Source organism: Amblyraja radiata, chromosome 14 (genome assembly GCF_010909765.2).
Source record: "Amblyraja radiata isolate CabotCenter1 chromosome 14, sAmbRad1.1.pri, whole genome shotgun sequence".
NCBI classification, from domain to species: Eukaryota; Metazoa; Chordata; class Chondrichthyes; order Rajiformes; family Rajidae; genus Amblyraja; species Amblyraja radiata.
Window position 1 is genome coordinate 29,047,407 of NC_045969.1, and position 15,111 is coordinate 29,062,517.

General features: G+C 44.1%; 1 protein-coding gene across 6 annotated transcripts in view; it reads right to left on the reverse strand.

Annotated features, from left to right (window-relative positions):
- Positions 1–6,992: 6,992 nt before the first annotated feature.
- The window catches only part of bclaf3 (BCLAF1 and THRAP3 family member 3), a 53,668-nt gene continuing 45,549 nt past the window's right edge, over positions 6,993–15,111 (reverse strand). For 5 of the 6 annotated variants that reach the window (XM_033032938.1, XM_033032939.1, XM_033032940.1 and 2 more), the window contains 2 exons: positions 14,705–14,863; positions 6,993–9,127 (listed from right to left, as the gene is read on the reverse strand). In XM_033032938.1, the coding sequence (XP_032888829.1) occupies positions 9,098–9,127; positions 14,705–14,863 (189 nt within the window). In that variant the 3' untranslated portion in view covers positions 6,993–9,097. Of the gene's footprint in view, positions 9,128–9,974; positions 10,524–14,704; positions 14,864–15,111 lie in introns of those variants that run through there. The other variant, XM_033032936.1, reaches the window with a different exon arrangement.

A 15,111-nucleotide genomic window follows, 5' to 3' on the forward strand; every position in this document is an offset into this window, starting at 1 on the left:
TATGGAGGTGCAGCAGGCAGCCGACATAAACGATTGCGATTAGGTAGAACGGGTAAAGCTGCTACTGATGACCCTAGATTCATACCTATGCAAGGCGGTGACCTCCAGGGAAGGGGGAAGGCCTGAAACATGGGTAGCGGCACAGACAGCGGTTCTGGAGGCCATGGGGTTGAATCAGGGTAGTCCTTTCACCAGTGTGGGTGAGACGAAGCAGCAGGTAGCTGAGTCACCGGACATGTTCGCAGACAGGCTGTGGGCAGTGTATGAGGGAGCGTGTGGGATGCCTTTAGATAGGCAGAATTTAGATGGGAGAACAGCTCACTGGCTGAAGACTCTGGTGGCGAATTGCCTCCCGCGAGTTAGGGCAAGGGCCGAGCACTGGTTCGACCCAGCTGACCCAAACCTTAATGAGGCGGTGGTGATCAGGAAGCTCACCCTTGCATACCGCAATGGAGAGAGAAGTGAGGAGGAGCCCTTTAAGGGCAAGGTGCACAAAATAGTACCGGCACCCCCCAAAAGGAGGCAGTGGAAACAGGAAGGCAGCCAGACCTCTTCCGAGATGAGGCCGGTGTGCTACGGGTGTGGGAAGCCCGGGCACTACAAGAGGGAGTGCAGAAACCTAAGTAGAGCAGTGGGGGATAGGACCCCGGTAACAATAGATATAAAGGATCTAATTACCTATTTGCAGTCAAAGACGGGAGGGTCCGGACAGGTAGCCATGGCAACAGGCCAGGGCGCGCCCGTATCCGCACCCCCGGCACCTTTATGACTGCCAGTGAAACAGCCCACATTCCTATGCCCGTTAGAGTGTGGCCCATGTGGGAGACCCTGGGTCAAGATGGAGATCCAGGATGTGGTCGGGAGTTATCTGCTGGACATTGGTGCTTCCAGTATCATTGTCCACACGGACAACCCCCGTACATCCCCTCTATCTAGTAGGGCGCCCTATAGTCCACGAGGCGAGGGAAATCAGAGGGCGGATTGCTTGGCCAGGGAAGGAGCCAGGAGTGGGAAAGCATGGGATCCCCATGAGGAAGGACAGGTAGCTGCAGCCAGGGAGCAGCCTCGAGAAAAGGAGAGTGTGGGAGTGGTTTTGGCCCCGGACCTGACCATGGTCCAGGCACAAGACCCCATTTTAAAGGCTGCCTCAGCAGCCATTTGCAGGCAGGAGAAGATAGAGGGACCGTATGGGGGTAAAGATCAAGAACAGACCCGGGTTGATGTGGAAACCGTAGGGGAGCCAGGCAAGTCCACAGGTAGTCAGCCTGAAGCAGCCGGCTGTGTTCCAGGGCGAGGACTGGAAGCAGCGGAGAAGGATGCTGACTCCAGCCCTCCGCAGGCAGGTACCGTAGACTGCCTAAGAGAGGCAGAACTAGCAGAAGCAGAGGAGATGGAGGTATTACCTCTGGTGTGGGAACCCCCGGTCAGACGTAGGAGTGACAGGGTCAGGTGGTCCCCATCCCTAATTAAACCTAGGGCTGGGGCCGGCCACAGGAGGGCCGGGAAGGAGAGTGGTCGAAACAGGGCACTATGGAGTGCGGCTGGAGGGAGCCCAGTCTCCACAGGGAACGTAGGGGTATCTCTAAACCCCGTAGTGCAAAGGGAGGTGAGGGGCAGTCAGGCCCCTCGACAGGAGGAGTTCTGGCCTGCACGGGTGGGCCCACCAGAGGGGTGGCCCCAGCGTGACGGGGACCAGTTATGTGTTGGCCACCCGGAGACGGGTGGCGTTGTATATAGCATTGGTTTGTGTGTAAGTAGATGTAGTTAGCGTAATTAGATATAGGGTTTTGTATAGCTACAGGGGAGTACAGGGACAGACAGTACGGGATCAAAGGGATGTGCTGTGGAAAAGTAGACCACAACAGACAAAATCAAAACCCCAAATGCCATTTTAGGCGGATAGCTTTGTGGAGGCAAGGAGGTGTTTTGCTTTGTTTTCCAGATAAGTAGCCCCACCGTAAGGATGATGGCAACGATGTGCCTCCGGGTGTGCGTGGCGCGTCGCGGAGACACGGAGGAGTACCCGCATGGTGCCCCCGCGAGACGGAATTATTATATCAGGCCCTGCTAAAAGACATGTTCCAGAAATTCCACAACCTGGATTTTGGGGACATAGACATAGAAGAGATGTACCACGGGGGAGGGGATTTCACGTTGGGGTCCGGTAGGCAAAGACGAGGGGTGGTTAACGACGGGTTTACAGCATTTAACACAGGGACGTCTATTATTAATAGCATGGACAACGTAGAACTGGCCTTGCAGATCAATCAGTTGAAGGGCCAGTTGCGAAAGGTTCTGGGGGAGGAAAATGCGGTGGTAGGATCGGGACTGCACGAAGAGGTGGCAATGACTCTACATCTAAAAGAAATCATAGCGCAATTGGAGACACATGCAAAAACGATAAACGCTTTGATTAAAGAGGACCGGAATGCGTCCGATCAGGCTGCACAGAATGAGGTGTGTGGGCTGTATGGTGCGTGGTTGTTGGGGGAGGGGAGGAGCAACCTGGAAGACCTAAGGCAAGGTCGGGTCCCCTCCTGGATAAGCAACCAGCACCTAGCAGCGCTACACCCTTATAACAGCACTTTGAGTCCTTGTCAGCTTCGTGTGGCCTCCGAGGCCTACCCTGGTACCGGTGGATTGCGGAAAATCCAATCACACCATAATGGGAGTGGTCGTAAGAATCCCGGTGATGGGAACCTCGGCACGACCAGCTCCTCTGTACCGAGTGGAGAACGTGGGAGTTGTTCGTGGGGGGGGTGCATATTCGCTACGGGAAGGTCCCGCCCTATGTCATAGTGAGGGAGCAAGCTGTGACAGGCATTGACCTTTTGGGTTGTCGGAGCCGGGGAGCACAGGTAATCCTGTGTCCCCAGCACATGGGCGCTGAGGTTAGGCCTCAGTGTGGGTTCAGGACTGTTGTGGCACAGCCTATAAACTTTACCATGGAGGCGATGGCGGCAGACCATGTCCCTCCACAGGTGGCGTATATAGGCAGTGGGACGTACTGTGTCACCACAAGTGCCCAGCGGTATCAGCACGGATCACAGCTGTGGTGCCCGATACCGCACAGCAGCTTCTGCTTTAAACCCAGGGCAGAAGTCCATGTGGCACAGCAGCGAATATTACCCATCCCGGAACCTTCTTCGGTTCACCTCTCGGTACGAGAAAATGTAAATGACTTATTTAACTATGTTGCCCATTTTGGGTATGATATTCCCCCAGTGAATGAAAAATTAAAAGAGTTGCTGGTGGCGGTCGAGTTGTCGCACAAACACTTCTTCTCCCTGGAACAAAAGACTCTGGATATCGCCAGGGAGATCGAAGGGATCAAGTCTCCAAGTTGGTGGGACCTGGAGTCCTGGATCATAGTTCCAGCATGGGTCCGCATCGTGTCCCATGTTCTGATCATCTGCCAGATGATAATTGTGGTGTATTTGCTATGCATTAATTGCAAATTTAAAAGGCAGAGGAGGATGGCCAAATTACAACAGCTGGTAAATCGAGCCGCCCGACGTCACCGTAACGACACCCCATCACTGTAAAATGTCTGTACTCTAGTGCAATAGTTTTTGTACATAAATTGTAATCCCTGCATTTTCAGGGAATGGTCGTGAGGGTACTGTATGGTTTGTGGGATTGATGTAAAGAAAAAGGTGTATAGTGTAAGTTAATGTGTTTCGAGGGCCTAGTTTAGCGATTAAGGGGGCTTTCGGGGTACATAATTTCACCTTCTCACCAGGAGTGTTTACAGCTCTTGAGGCTGGAGGATTGCCCACTAACTTTGTCAATCGACACGGTCCGTGCAAGCCTGGACGTATCGTAGGGGCATGTAAGTTATTGGGGCTAATCCTCCAAAATAATGGAAGAACTTGGATAAGGACATGGATATTTTAAAAAGACAGATTTGCTGGCTGCAACGGAAAAACCCCCCAATCCACAGAAAGAATCAATTTCAAGTTTCAAACCCGTCTGGCCTGTGGACTTGGACATCACACAACGGTGTGAACAGGAAAGGTTGAGACGGAGATAACGAGATTCTCTTGGATACACAAAGGAAGGAACCAAGCCTCAGCAGACGGTGGTAAACAGGCCAGCTGAAGCACAATCACCATCGGGGATGATAACGATCAGGCTGAGGGATCATGACATCAGCAAACCCCTTATCATCAGAAGCCTATTGTTCATGCCAGATCGAAACTGGGAAACATCAAAAGAACCCCTTCTATCCAGAGTACCACCTGGGGGTTTCAAAGGAAGCTCAGGTATAAAAGCCGAAGTCAAGCCAGAACTCTCTCTCTCTCTTCCTGCTCTGCTGGACAGCTCGTGGGCCTGCATCGACTTAGCCGTGAGTATCCTGGTGAACTTCCCGAAATAGGATAGAGGTCGAGGGGGAGTAAAATTGTGTTAAAAGTAAGTTTTACGACGTGCCCGATAGTCTTCTGTCCATAGTCTTAGTTTAAAGCATAAGTTTAGCCACGAATTGTGTAGTGTTGGTGAGATTCGATTTCTCATTGTTTAATAAAGCCTGTGAATTTTAGACTTGCTTTGAGTCCATCTTGGTTTCTGTTTTCTCTCATCGGCACACTCTGGTCAATTCAACCTTTTTATCATATCCCACCATAATTCCGAGGTCTAGAACCTAGGGGAATCCTGTTTGTGGAGTAAAGGGAAACGCAAAACCCCTACAGGAGTCATGAGGTAGGAGCAGGCCAAAGTTGACTGGAAAGATACCCTATGGTACAGGTACTTTGGATCCGTCTTCACTAAGGAGGACACAACAATCTTCCTGATATACTAGTGGCCAGAGGATCTGGGGTGACGGAGGAACTGAAGGAAATCCACATTAGGCAGGAAATGGTGTTGGGTAGAGTGATGGGACTAAAGGCTGATAAATCCCCAGGGCCTGATGGTCTGCATCCTAGGGTACATCAGAGGTTCAAAGGTTCTTTATTTGTCATATACACCAATTGGTGTAGTGAAATGTGGATTGCCATTGCAGCACATTAAAAAGAATACAACATAAAAGTAATAAAGAAATTTAAACATAAAAACTTCCCCCCATAATGGTTCCCACTGAGGAAAGGCATAAAGTCCAGTCCCCATCCCATAGTCGGGCATATTGAGGCCTTCGATGTTCCAGGCCCTTCTCGCCGGGTGATGGTGCTGCGGCGTCGGGAGAATCTTCTCAGCGGCTTGGGATACCTAGAACGGCCGCTTCCTTACTCGAGACCGCGACTTCCGAAGCTAACATGCCGCGCTGGATGGAGCTCCACCACTGGTGATCTTGGCGAGAAATCCCAGGCTCCCGATCGGCGGTCCCAGCATCGATGATGGAGGCTTCTGAGCTGGAAGATAACAGGGGAGCCATCCCACTCTGGTCTAGGAGACGGATGGAAAAAGAGGACGAAGTTCAAAGTGGCCAGAGAAACCCATGGGTGAAGACATGGCAAGTCAAATTAGAAACACTGACAATGTGAGGTGGTACCATCAGAACCTATGAGGCAGAAGGAAGATTGGGCTGGAATTAATGAAAGGAAGTGTAACAAGACTGGTGATGATGGAAGCTGGAGCAAAAAAATAACTGCTGGAAGAACACAGCTGGCTGATGTTTCATTTCTAATCATACCCCCCCCCCCCTTCCCCCCTTTTTTGTGTCTACCATAAGTGTCAATATCAATGTAATGGCACAGGAAATGAATTTGAATATTCTAATGACTTTCAGCAGAATTACCAAAAATCAACCACAGCACCTTTACAAGATCACATAGGGATAGGCAATTAAAAGTATTGTTAATTATGTCCATATGCTTCAATGTTTACTTTCGGGTCCATTTAGAAAAAATGATTATGGCATGAAAGTTGCACAATTAAACTACATAAGCTACAGATGGATGAGTCATTCAAATGTGTCACGTTATTTTTGAAATACCTCTAATCATCAATAAGCCAGTGATGGCCCTCACTTTCACTAAGTAAAACAACAGAGGCCCTGACCCGAAATGCCATCTGTCCATTCCCTGCACAGATGCTGCCGGACTGACTTTGTCTTGAGTTCTTGTCCCCATTGATCCAGAGCAGTGCAGTTTAGCCACGTACCTTTAATAACCCTTTTAATTTTTATAATTTGAAACAATTACGTTTTGTTCTGTTCTGAAAGAATTGGGGAAACAGGGAATGCCAACGTTTAGAGAGAGGTCTAGGATAATGCAATACAGGCACTTGCATAAAATATTGTTCCCAAGATTGTTTAAAGGAATTTTGAAGATAGCACTTCAGTACCATTCCCTGACAGCAGTATTTGACATAATGTCCAAGTGATCAAGGGAGGTGATCTTAGAGGGGAGGATGCTCCTCAAACTGTGGAGCATCCTGGACAACACAGCTCACCCACTCCATGACACACTGGTCAACCTGAGGAGCACCTTCAGCAACAGACTATTTCGACCAAGATGCAGGACAGAACTCCACAGATCCCTCTTCCCTGTGGCTATCGAACTGTACAACTCTTCCCCCTTCTATCGTGGGGTAGACTGGCTCCCCTCCCCTCCCCCCCCCCCCCCCCACCCCCAATCTTTGCACATCCCCAATCCTTTTCACCCGTCACTTTAATTTCATGTATTGTGTGTTTTTATGACTGTTGGCAGATCAATTTCCTTCCTGGAAAAAATAAAGTTCTATCTTATCGGGATCCAAAATAAATAGAATAATAGGAATAGAGCAGTAAAAAAAATAGTGCCTGTACTGTAAAAATGTTTCATGAAATTTGAAGTGGCAAGAGTAAATGGTGCAGAACAAACTAAGCTGAACATGAAATTCAGCAGATTAAAAGCATGGTCAGTCATGTTTTTAAATAAAACTATGGGAATAGAGTTTTGTTTAAAACTCTATTCGAACATACAGTTACGAAGTTTGGAGGAAAGAAATCCAAAAAGTGTGGGATGTACAAGCAAGGATTTAATTAAATATTAAAAACATCAGGATAATACACGTTGAACTTTAAATGTATTTGTTTTATTTATGACTGAATACAACTTAAGTTTGGCTATAGTTGAAAGACTATTTTAATGAAGCAGCCATAATTGTATGGATTGGAGAAGTAAACAATGCAATTTTTCAAACAAGGAATTTTAATGCAATAAACATGTGGTTTAAGCAACACCTAATATACTGATAAATCAACAGGACTAATATCAGTCACAATAAATGTGGCTGCTGTAGTTAAATGAAAAACAAAATGATTTCAGAAAAGTTCCCAGTAATTTCAACCTTGCCGTGTACTGAAATTAACAGCTTTCAAAACGAATAGTTTCATAAAACATCACTGCATGGTCAACTGTTAGAAAGTTATTAACAAAATGCATTTGAATTAAATAGAATCAGCTTAAAATTATAAAGTTTTGTTCTCCAAGGATGCTGCTCGACTTGCTGAGCATTTCTAGTATTTTGTTTAAGCAAGTTATCAGTACTAAGAAAAGCATTCTGCATACAAAAGATACAAATGCTTTTTTCCAATGGAGTTGTGTATTAACCAATTGGGAAGCTTAGGGGATCAAATGCTTGAAGTATATCTGTAGATCAAAATCTGAGTCACTAACATAGAAAACAAGCAAGCAGTTAGGATTCATAAACTATTTCAATGTTATACGACTTTTAATATAAATAATTGAACAATCCACCATTAAACTTTCAGTAGCCAGTCCCTCCATTCAAAATAGAAATGCTGGCATAGAACGTTTATAAAAGTTTTGATAGGTTTCAATATCTCCCAAAAATATGAAGTTGACATTACTGACGTACTATCAATGGTTTCAAGAGGTTAACTATGGATGAAAGATCAAGAAAATAAATGGAAAATCCCCTCAATTTGCTCCATAAATGGTTGCAACAGACAACACGTGTCAAATAAAATCAATGTTAACTAACAAAACCTAACAGTTTATAAAATAGATGGTTCAATCAGTTGAGACTCTGCAAAAGTTCAAAAGGAAAATACAAATAAGTGATTCTTCTAAGCACAAAACAACAAATTCAAAACATTCATATTACGTGTAGTCTAGATAGCCAATTTTAAAAGATTGTTTTGTTTAGTCACTGGCATATTTGTCTGTTGAAGAAATGCAATTTTAACATTTCTATAACTGGCTCTCATTACTGAACTTTCCTTGTTGCAAACTGCAAACATGTGATGTTCCAGACAGGTATCCAATCGGAGATTAATTAGCACCAACCTGAGAATGGGCACAAGAACAGTTTAGAATAAAGATCAAAGATCTAAAAGTCTTTAAAATATGAATCACCCCGTTCCCACGGTTTCGTGAATAGTGAGATTCCCATTCTTTGCTTCTTGCTTTGTATCACTTGCCCTTTTACAATATTTTGTTACATTGTGCCATGCTTTTGCAAGATTGATAGTGTTTCTGATTCTATCTTTTTTGTAGCATTCAATCTCACCCAAATTTGGTGCTAATCCTACACAGTGGAGAACAATGCCCATTTCAACAGAACAGAAAAGAGGTACAAATGCTCAAGTATCTTAACCAAATATTAACATTGTTTATTTATACATGCAAAACTGCATGATCAAATGAAAAGTAAAACCACGGGAGCATAGCTAGCCATAAAGTTTGATATAAACAATGAAAACACTTTTATTCAGACATCTACATCAATAAGCAACAAGCATTTTCTGTTCAGTCCCCTGTAGTCACAGGCTACATAATTTTGAAACATAATGCTACTTTCAACCCTTGGTACATCATTGATAACATTTGAACAGATTGTTATTTAGCATCAATATTTATAGCTTTTAACGGTATGCTGTTCACACTAATTTATTAATGGGAAAACTATGTCAGAAATTAGAGCAGAAGGTACTATTTGGGGTACAGTGCTCATATTAACTCATACTGTCAAAATTATGTTCAGATTGCCGAGGAATACTTTACAAAGTGTCTTAAGTACCACTAACTAGAGTGAAATAAGGTGAACAAATAATAGGATCCACAGCAGTCTGCAACAGGCATATAAGATTTCAAAAAGATGTTCTCGGGAGATTTTCTTCAAACAGATCTCAACACTTCCACATTCTGGTCAATTACTTGTCTGTGGTACTGCTGGGTAATTCCTAATTAAAAAGGAAATAAAAATCAGCAGCCATACGGTTAGAATCAAAAGTATGTTAATTTCTTAATGACTTGGGGGTTGGGGGACGACGACAACATAGGAAATAGTTTTCTGTATATTTCTACAGAATTTGAATTGACCATCTAGAACCAGGTAGATATGCACCGTTAGTCTCACTGCATTTATACTGGTGAACACTTGGATAGCATGTGTGAAGATATTTTGTATTGAATTTGTGCAAACATCCTTGTGCAAATTGATTTTTCTATTTTTCATATAACAAGTTTCAATGTCCACCATTTGTTCTTATATTTAAAAACTATAACATTCAAAATAAATTAAAGACAAAATAACAACCTTATACAAGTATTGTGCTAGTATTGCATCATCTGGCACTGTTTTATCATTTAAGAAGAAATTGTCAAGCAGTGCACAAAATGGATATCACTCAAGGAGGTGAACAAAGATCATAACCTTGCATCAACATTGCTTGAAGTCCTAGCTGGAGATTACAAAGTTCGTAGGGGTGAGCCAAGCTTCTTGTAGGACCACTGGATTGCTTAATAATTTGCCGAGTCTAGTAGTAGTGTTTAGAACTTTTTATTTAGGCACAACGGTTATATGGCAACTGAACAAAGCATCTGCAGACCTTAACTAAAACTGAACATTTCATAACTAACAAAACAAAAAAAAACCCCATGGAATTACAACTAAAAGATTGAACATAACTAGCAGACAAAAGTCACTGGATATTCAACTCACAACTTTCACACAGAACACACTGCTGAAAAACAGGTTTTGTTTATAAATATATATATATGTGTGTGTGTGTGTATATATATATATAATAGCACCTTTGTATCATTAAAGGGGTTATTGTTCACAGTACTGTCTAGATTCTTATCAGTTGTAACTTTGAATTCACAAGCTGCTCTGTCATTGCATTCAGTAGACCCAAGGTTACCGTTTTTTTAAATAAACTAATCCTATCAACTCTAGACTAACCCTATCAATTATCTGCAAGAATTCCTATTCATTCTTTGTGAGGCCCTACAATCCCCCCTTTGATTACTACCAGAGAGAATTAATCATCTAAATAAGAATTTTTAAAAACTTGAATAAATTATACAATAAAGAAAGCAGTCATCATTATAAAATAATTCCAGTTCACTTTTGTTATTGATACTTGGTCTAGAGTGGCCCTTTTAACATGAGAGGCGTGTATCCAGGCTTTCTTCTGCTGGACCGTAACTGCAGCTTGCATGGTCAACAGCACCTGGAAAGGTCCTCACGCATTTAGAGCCTAATGGTTCCTTTTGAATCGTCTTAACATAGATCGGTACGCCTGTGATTATGTCGTGGCCTCCCTCTGGTCAGTCACCCCACGTAGCCGATACCTGTTGGGAGGCAGAACTGATAGCTTTTGTCCGGCTTATGCAGTATTCTAAAAGAGCATCAGTCATAAGATGACAATCAGCTTTTTGTAAGTCTGAGGTTCCTGGCAGTGACATAGGTCTGTTAGTGATAACATCAATGGGGTTCAGACCTGTTTTTATTATTAGGATGGTCCTAATACATATAAGACAATGGGGAAGGCCTGTGGCCATGGCATTCCCTTAGTTAGGAGATCCTTAATAGTGTGATTCATGAGCACAACCAAACCAGAGGATTGTGGATGATGGGGGCAGGTAATGTTCAAGAGTACGCAGACCTCCTTACAAACAATACAGGTGCACAACCTTTTATCCGAAATTCTAGAAACCGAAAAGCTCTGAAAATCGGACATTTTCGGTCCTGGAAAAAAGGGAGGGTATATTGCCCGGGAGAGTAGGAATCCCTAGACCTAGTACAGTGAGCGTCCACCGAGGGTCGCCCGGAGAGGTTCCGCGGTCACCTCTCCGGGTGAGCCTCGGTGGACGCTCATTGAACTAGGTCTAGGGATTCACAAAAATGGTCGAGAAACTCAGCGGGTCGAGCAGCATCTATGGAGCAAAGGAATTCGGCCCGAGACCCTTCCTCAGACTGCCCTATCAGTCCCCCCCTATCAGTCTGAGGAAGGCTTTCGGCAAAGGGAGGGGAGATATGGCAAAAGAGAGAGCAAGGGTGTGTGTGTGTGTGTGTGTGTGTGTGCGTGCGTGTGTCTGTCTGAGGGGAGAAGGAGAGAAGGGAGAGAAGAAGGGAAGGGAGGGAAGGGAGAGAGGGAGAGGTCCAGCGGCGGGAGCGGATGCCTGGGTCCGGGCGTGAGCTGAGTCCCAGGTTTGTAAACGTTGCTGCAACCCCCTGCCCGGCCCTCCGTGTATTGTTCACCACGTCTTCCTGGAGAGAGGGGGGAGGGCGGGAACCGGGGCTGTGTGCGTGAAGCACGGCGACTAGAGGGACGGGAGAGCTGCCCCGGGAGCATGAGGGCACCTCCCCCTTCTCCATTCCCCCTCACACCCCCCTCCCCATCTACCCCTTTCTTCCCCCTCTACCTCTCTACTCCTTCTCTCGGCCCGCAGCGATCTGCCGGACATGCTGTGTGTGTGTGTGTGTGTTTGTTTGGCGGAGTCTGAGGGGAGAAACGCCGGCACTAAGAGCGAGCGAACGCGCGGACAGAACGGACAAAAGCAACGATCATAGGTCGGAATAGGTGACCAAAGATCTTTGTAGGTGACATTTCGGGTCGAGACCCCTCTTCTGACTGACTCAGGGGAAAGAGGAGCAAGAGCTATGGACGGTGAATGGAAGATATGCCGATATCTCCCGTTTCCCTTGACTATCAGTCTGAAGAAGGGTCTCGACCCGAAATGTCTACGAACGCCGCTCTATGAACGTTGCTTTCGTCCGTCTGTCCACGCTTTCGCTCGCTCTTGGTGCCGGCGCTTCTCCCCTCATGGCAGCTATTGAAAAAGTCAACCCAAAATATCACCTATTTCCTCCTATTATCACGTATTCCTCATCAGAGACGCAGCCTGATCCGCTGATTTACTCCAGCCTTTTGTGTCTGTCTTCGGTTTAATCAGCATCTGCAGTATGTGCCGTTTAAAAAGTACAAGGCATGTGCCGTTTAAAAAGGAAGTGATAAAAAACATTTAACAACACCTAAACTGTTCCCCCGCAACGCTGCGAGAGGCATAACTGAAGTCGGGTCGGGGTCACTGAAATGACGGAGGTTACGCTCCGGTGCGAACTACGCGTCAGTTCATTGTATTTCGCAGGAGTGGACCATCTTGCGCGCTATAAGACCTTTGCTCCAATTGATTTGATTACTCTAGCGCGGGGCCCAATTGGGAGAAATAGATCCTATCGGCTAAAGGCCGGCCCTGACCGGGTAACTGCCGGGATCGAGGCGCAAACTCGCGACCTTGCGGCCACAAGCCGAGCACTCCACCACTGAACCACATGTTAAAATCTACGCTAAAAACCTTCCGTTCAGAAAACCGAAAAATCCCGAAATCCGAGAAGTGTCTGGTCCCAAGGCTTTCGGATAAAAGGTTGTGCACCTGTACTTGTAAAGTGTGTACCCTGATCTGAGTGAATGTTAGAGGGGACATCCCATCTTGGGATACAGTCTTTATACCAAACTATAGCAGCGTGTGAGGCTGTAGCCCATCTAGAGGGGATAGCTTCCACCCATCTAGAGAATCTGTCAACTATGACCACAACATCAGAGTACCCTTGACGCTTAGGAAGGGAAATATAATCAACTTGCCTAGGCTCCCGCCTAGGCAGGAGCTCATAATGAGACAAGGTCGTATTTGATCCTGGGTTAAAGTCTTTTGGCAAGCCATAGACTTGTTGGGCATATTTTCAAAACCCACAACTCCACCAGTTTTTTTGGAACCGGGTTACCATTTGTATCCGAGCCAGATGGCCCCAGGAGTGAGCCAAATAAGGCATTGTGGAGCAACTGGTTGTCCAGTCTCTTCATGTCTCCATAAGCCATTGGAGCACACTTTAAATACCCTCAATTTGTCCACTGGCCTATATCTGAGTCTCAAGCTTGTAGAGAGGTGCATCTGGTTGTCAGTACAGGGAGTAAAGAGGGAGCTTCCCAAGCTACCTGATCAGCTATTGCATTGCCCCAGGCTTCTAGATTATCAGCAGTTGTGGGCGACTTCAAAGGCATATCTGGAATCGGTGTAGATGTTAGCTGCTCTTCGTTCTGCCATCTGACATGCTTCCACTAAAGCTCATAAATCTGTTTGTTGAGCTGATGTATTCGCTGGTAGACTGCCATCGCTATTATCTCATGTTGATTTGTAACTGCTCATCCTGCTTTTCGGACACCATTATCCACAAAGGAAGAGCCTTGGTCGATTCCATGACAAGCAATGTCAAAGACTAAAGAACTATGGTTGACATATAATGTACTAATGACATAATAAAATGACGATAATAGGAAGCTCAGTGACATGCATATTAGCTTGTTATATTCAAATTTATACTTAATTAAATTAATTTGTACAAGGATGCTTTACATGCTTTCAGATACAGATTATATAATTACAAAATTAAGCCAGGGCTAAAATTTAGGTAATCTTGGAAATCACTTGCTTGACAACTTTAACTACAAAATAAAAAATTTAAATAAACCCACTGAAGCAATTTTTGTATGGAACAACTGCTCCCTTTGGAGTTCATATATAGGCAATAATTCAAATCATGTAGCATGTAGCTCCAATTCCTGGGCACCACCAAAATGCATTTCTCTGTGATACTCTGAACTATTATTACAAGTTATTATTCTCGCCATTAACAATAGGCTTAAAATACACGAGTGTTATGTGGTTTAAACTGTTCTCCGTGGACAAAGTTTAAAGGATTCTACTAGACTGCACCTCAAAATGTAATAATATCCTTTATTAAAAGCTGGCGATGACAAACATAAAACCACCAAATTGTTCTAAAAATGTGATTGACTAGCCATTCTGGGAAAGTAATTGACCATCCACATAGAGTTTTGCATATAGAACTGTTCACTTCAGAGTTAATTACGGATGGACAATAAATGTCAGCATGTCCAATGAACAGATTATAAGAATATAATTTTCATGTTCCCAATTAAGCCTTAACATTACGATAGTGAGGTCACAAATAGTACACTACGATTTAACTATGTGGCATTGATAAACAAAAAGCAAAGAAAAGCCCAGTTAAAAACAACATAGTTAGGTTATAAGAAAAAAACACTGAAGCTTGGAAGTATTAAAGGAGAAATATTTGCAAAATTTATTTTCAACATTAGTGATCAAATTCTGTATTATTTCTGCAGTCAAAATGCACTCTATAGCTCACATGTGCTACATTACAAACCGTTTCCTTGCTTCCCCAGTAAATTAGATACAAGTATTTAAAAAAATTAAAAAGTACTTCAATTCACGAACTTGTGATCTTTTAAAAAAACAAATAAGGCAAACTAGGAATATATTACTGCGCTAAGTTTTTATTTTGGGTAATATATATTAAAGGGAACAAAAATCAATTAATAAACAAAGAGAATGAAAAAGTATGCAGCACATTAATATTGTTAATGTTAAGTAACTAGATAAATTTAATTGACCAAGTTTAAAAATCCCAAATTAGAGGAATTCCTTACCCTTTCATCTCTCCTTTTCCTTACTAGCCCTTCCCTGAAGTGTTTGGTGATTTCTCTTGGATTAGTACGTCCAAAACCAACGCCATACAGTCGCCGGTATTTTGACTCAATGCTGAAACTTTTCTTTCGCCCAAATGTTGTATACTCTTTTGAAAAATTCTGGATAAATCAATAACATTGATACCATTGTGGAAACTGACAAACACGTAGAAAGTTTAAATAAATGAAATAGTCATTAGAGTGAACATCAACACAATTTTGAGTACAGGTCTACCATTGAATTTCCGGCAACCGATCGTCCGACGCCACCTTTAATTTACGTTCCCATAGCCAACTTCCACGTCTGACTTTACAGGCCAGTATCTCCCCCCAACACCCCCCCCCCCCCCCCCATAATAAAAACACCC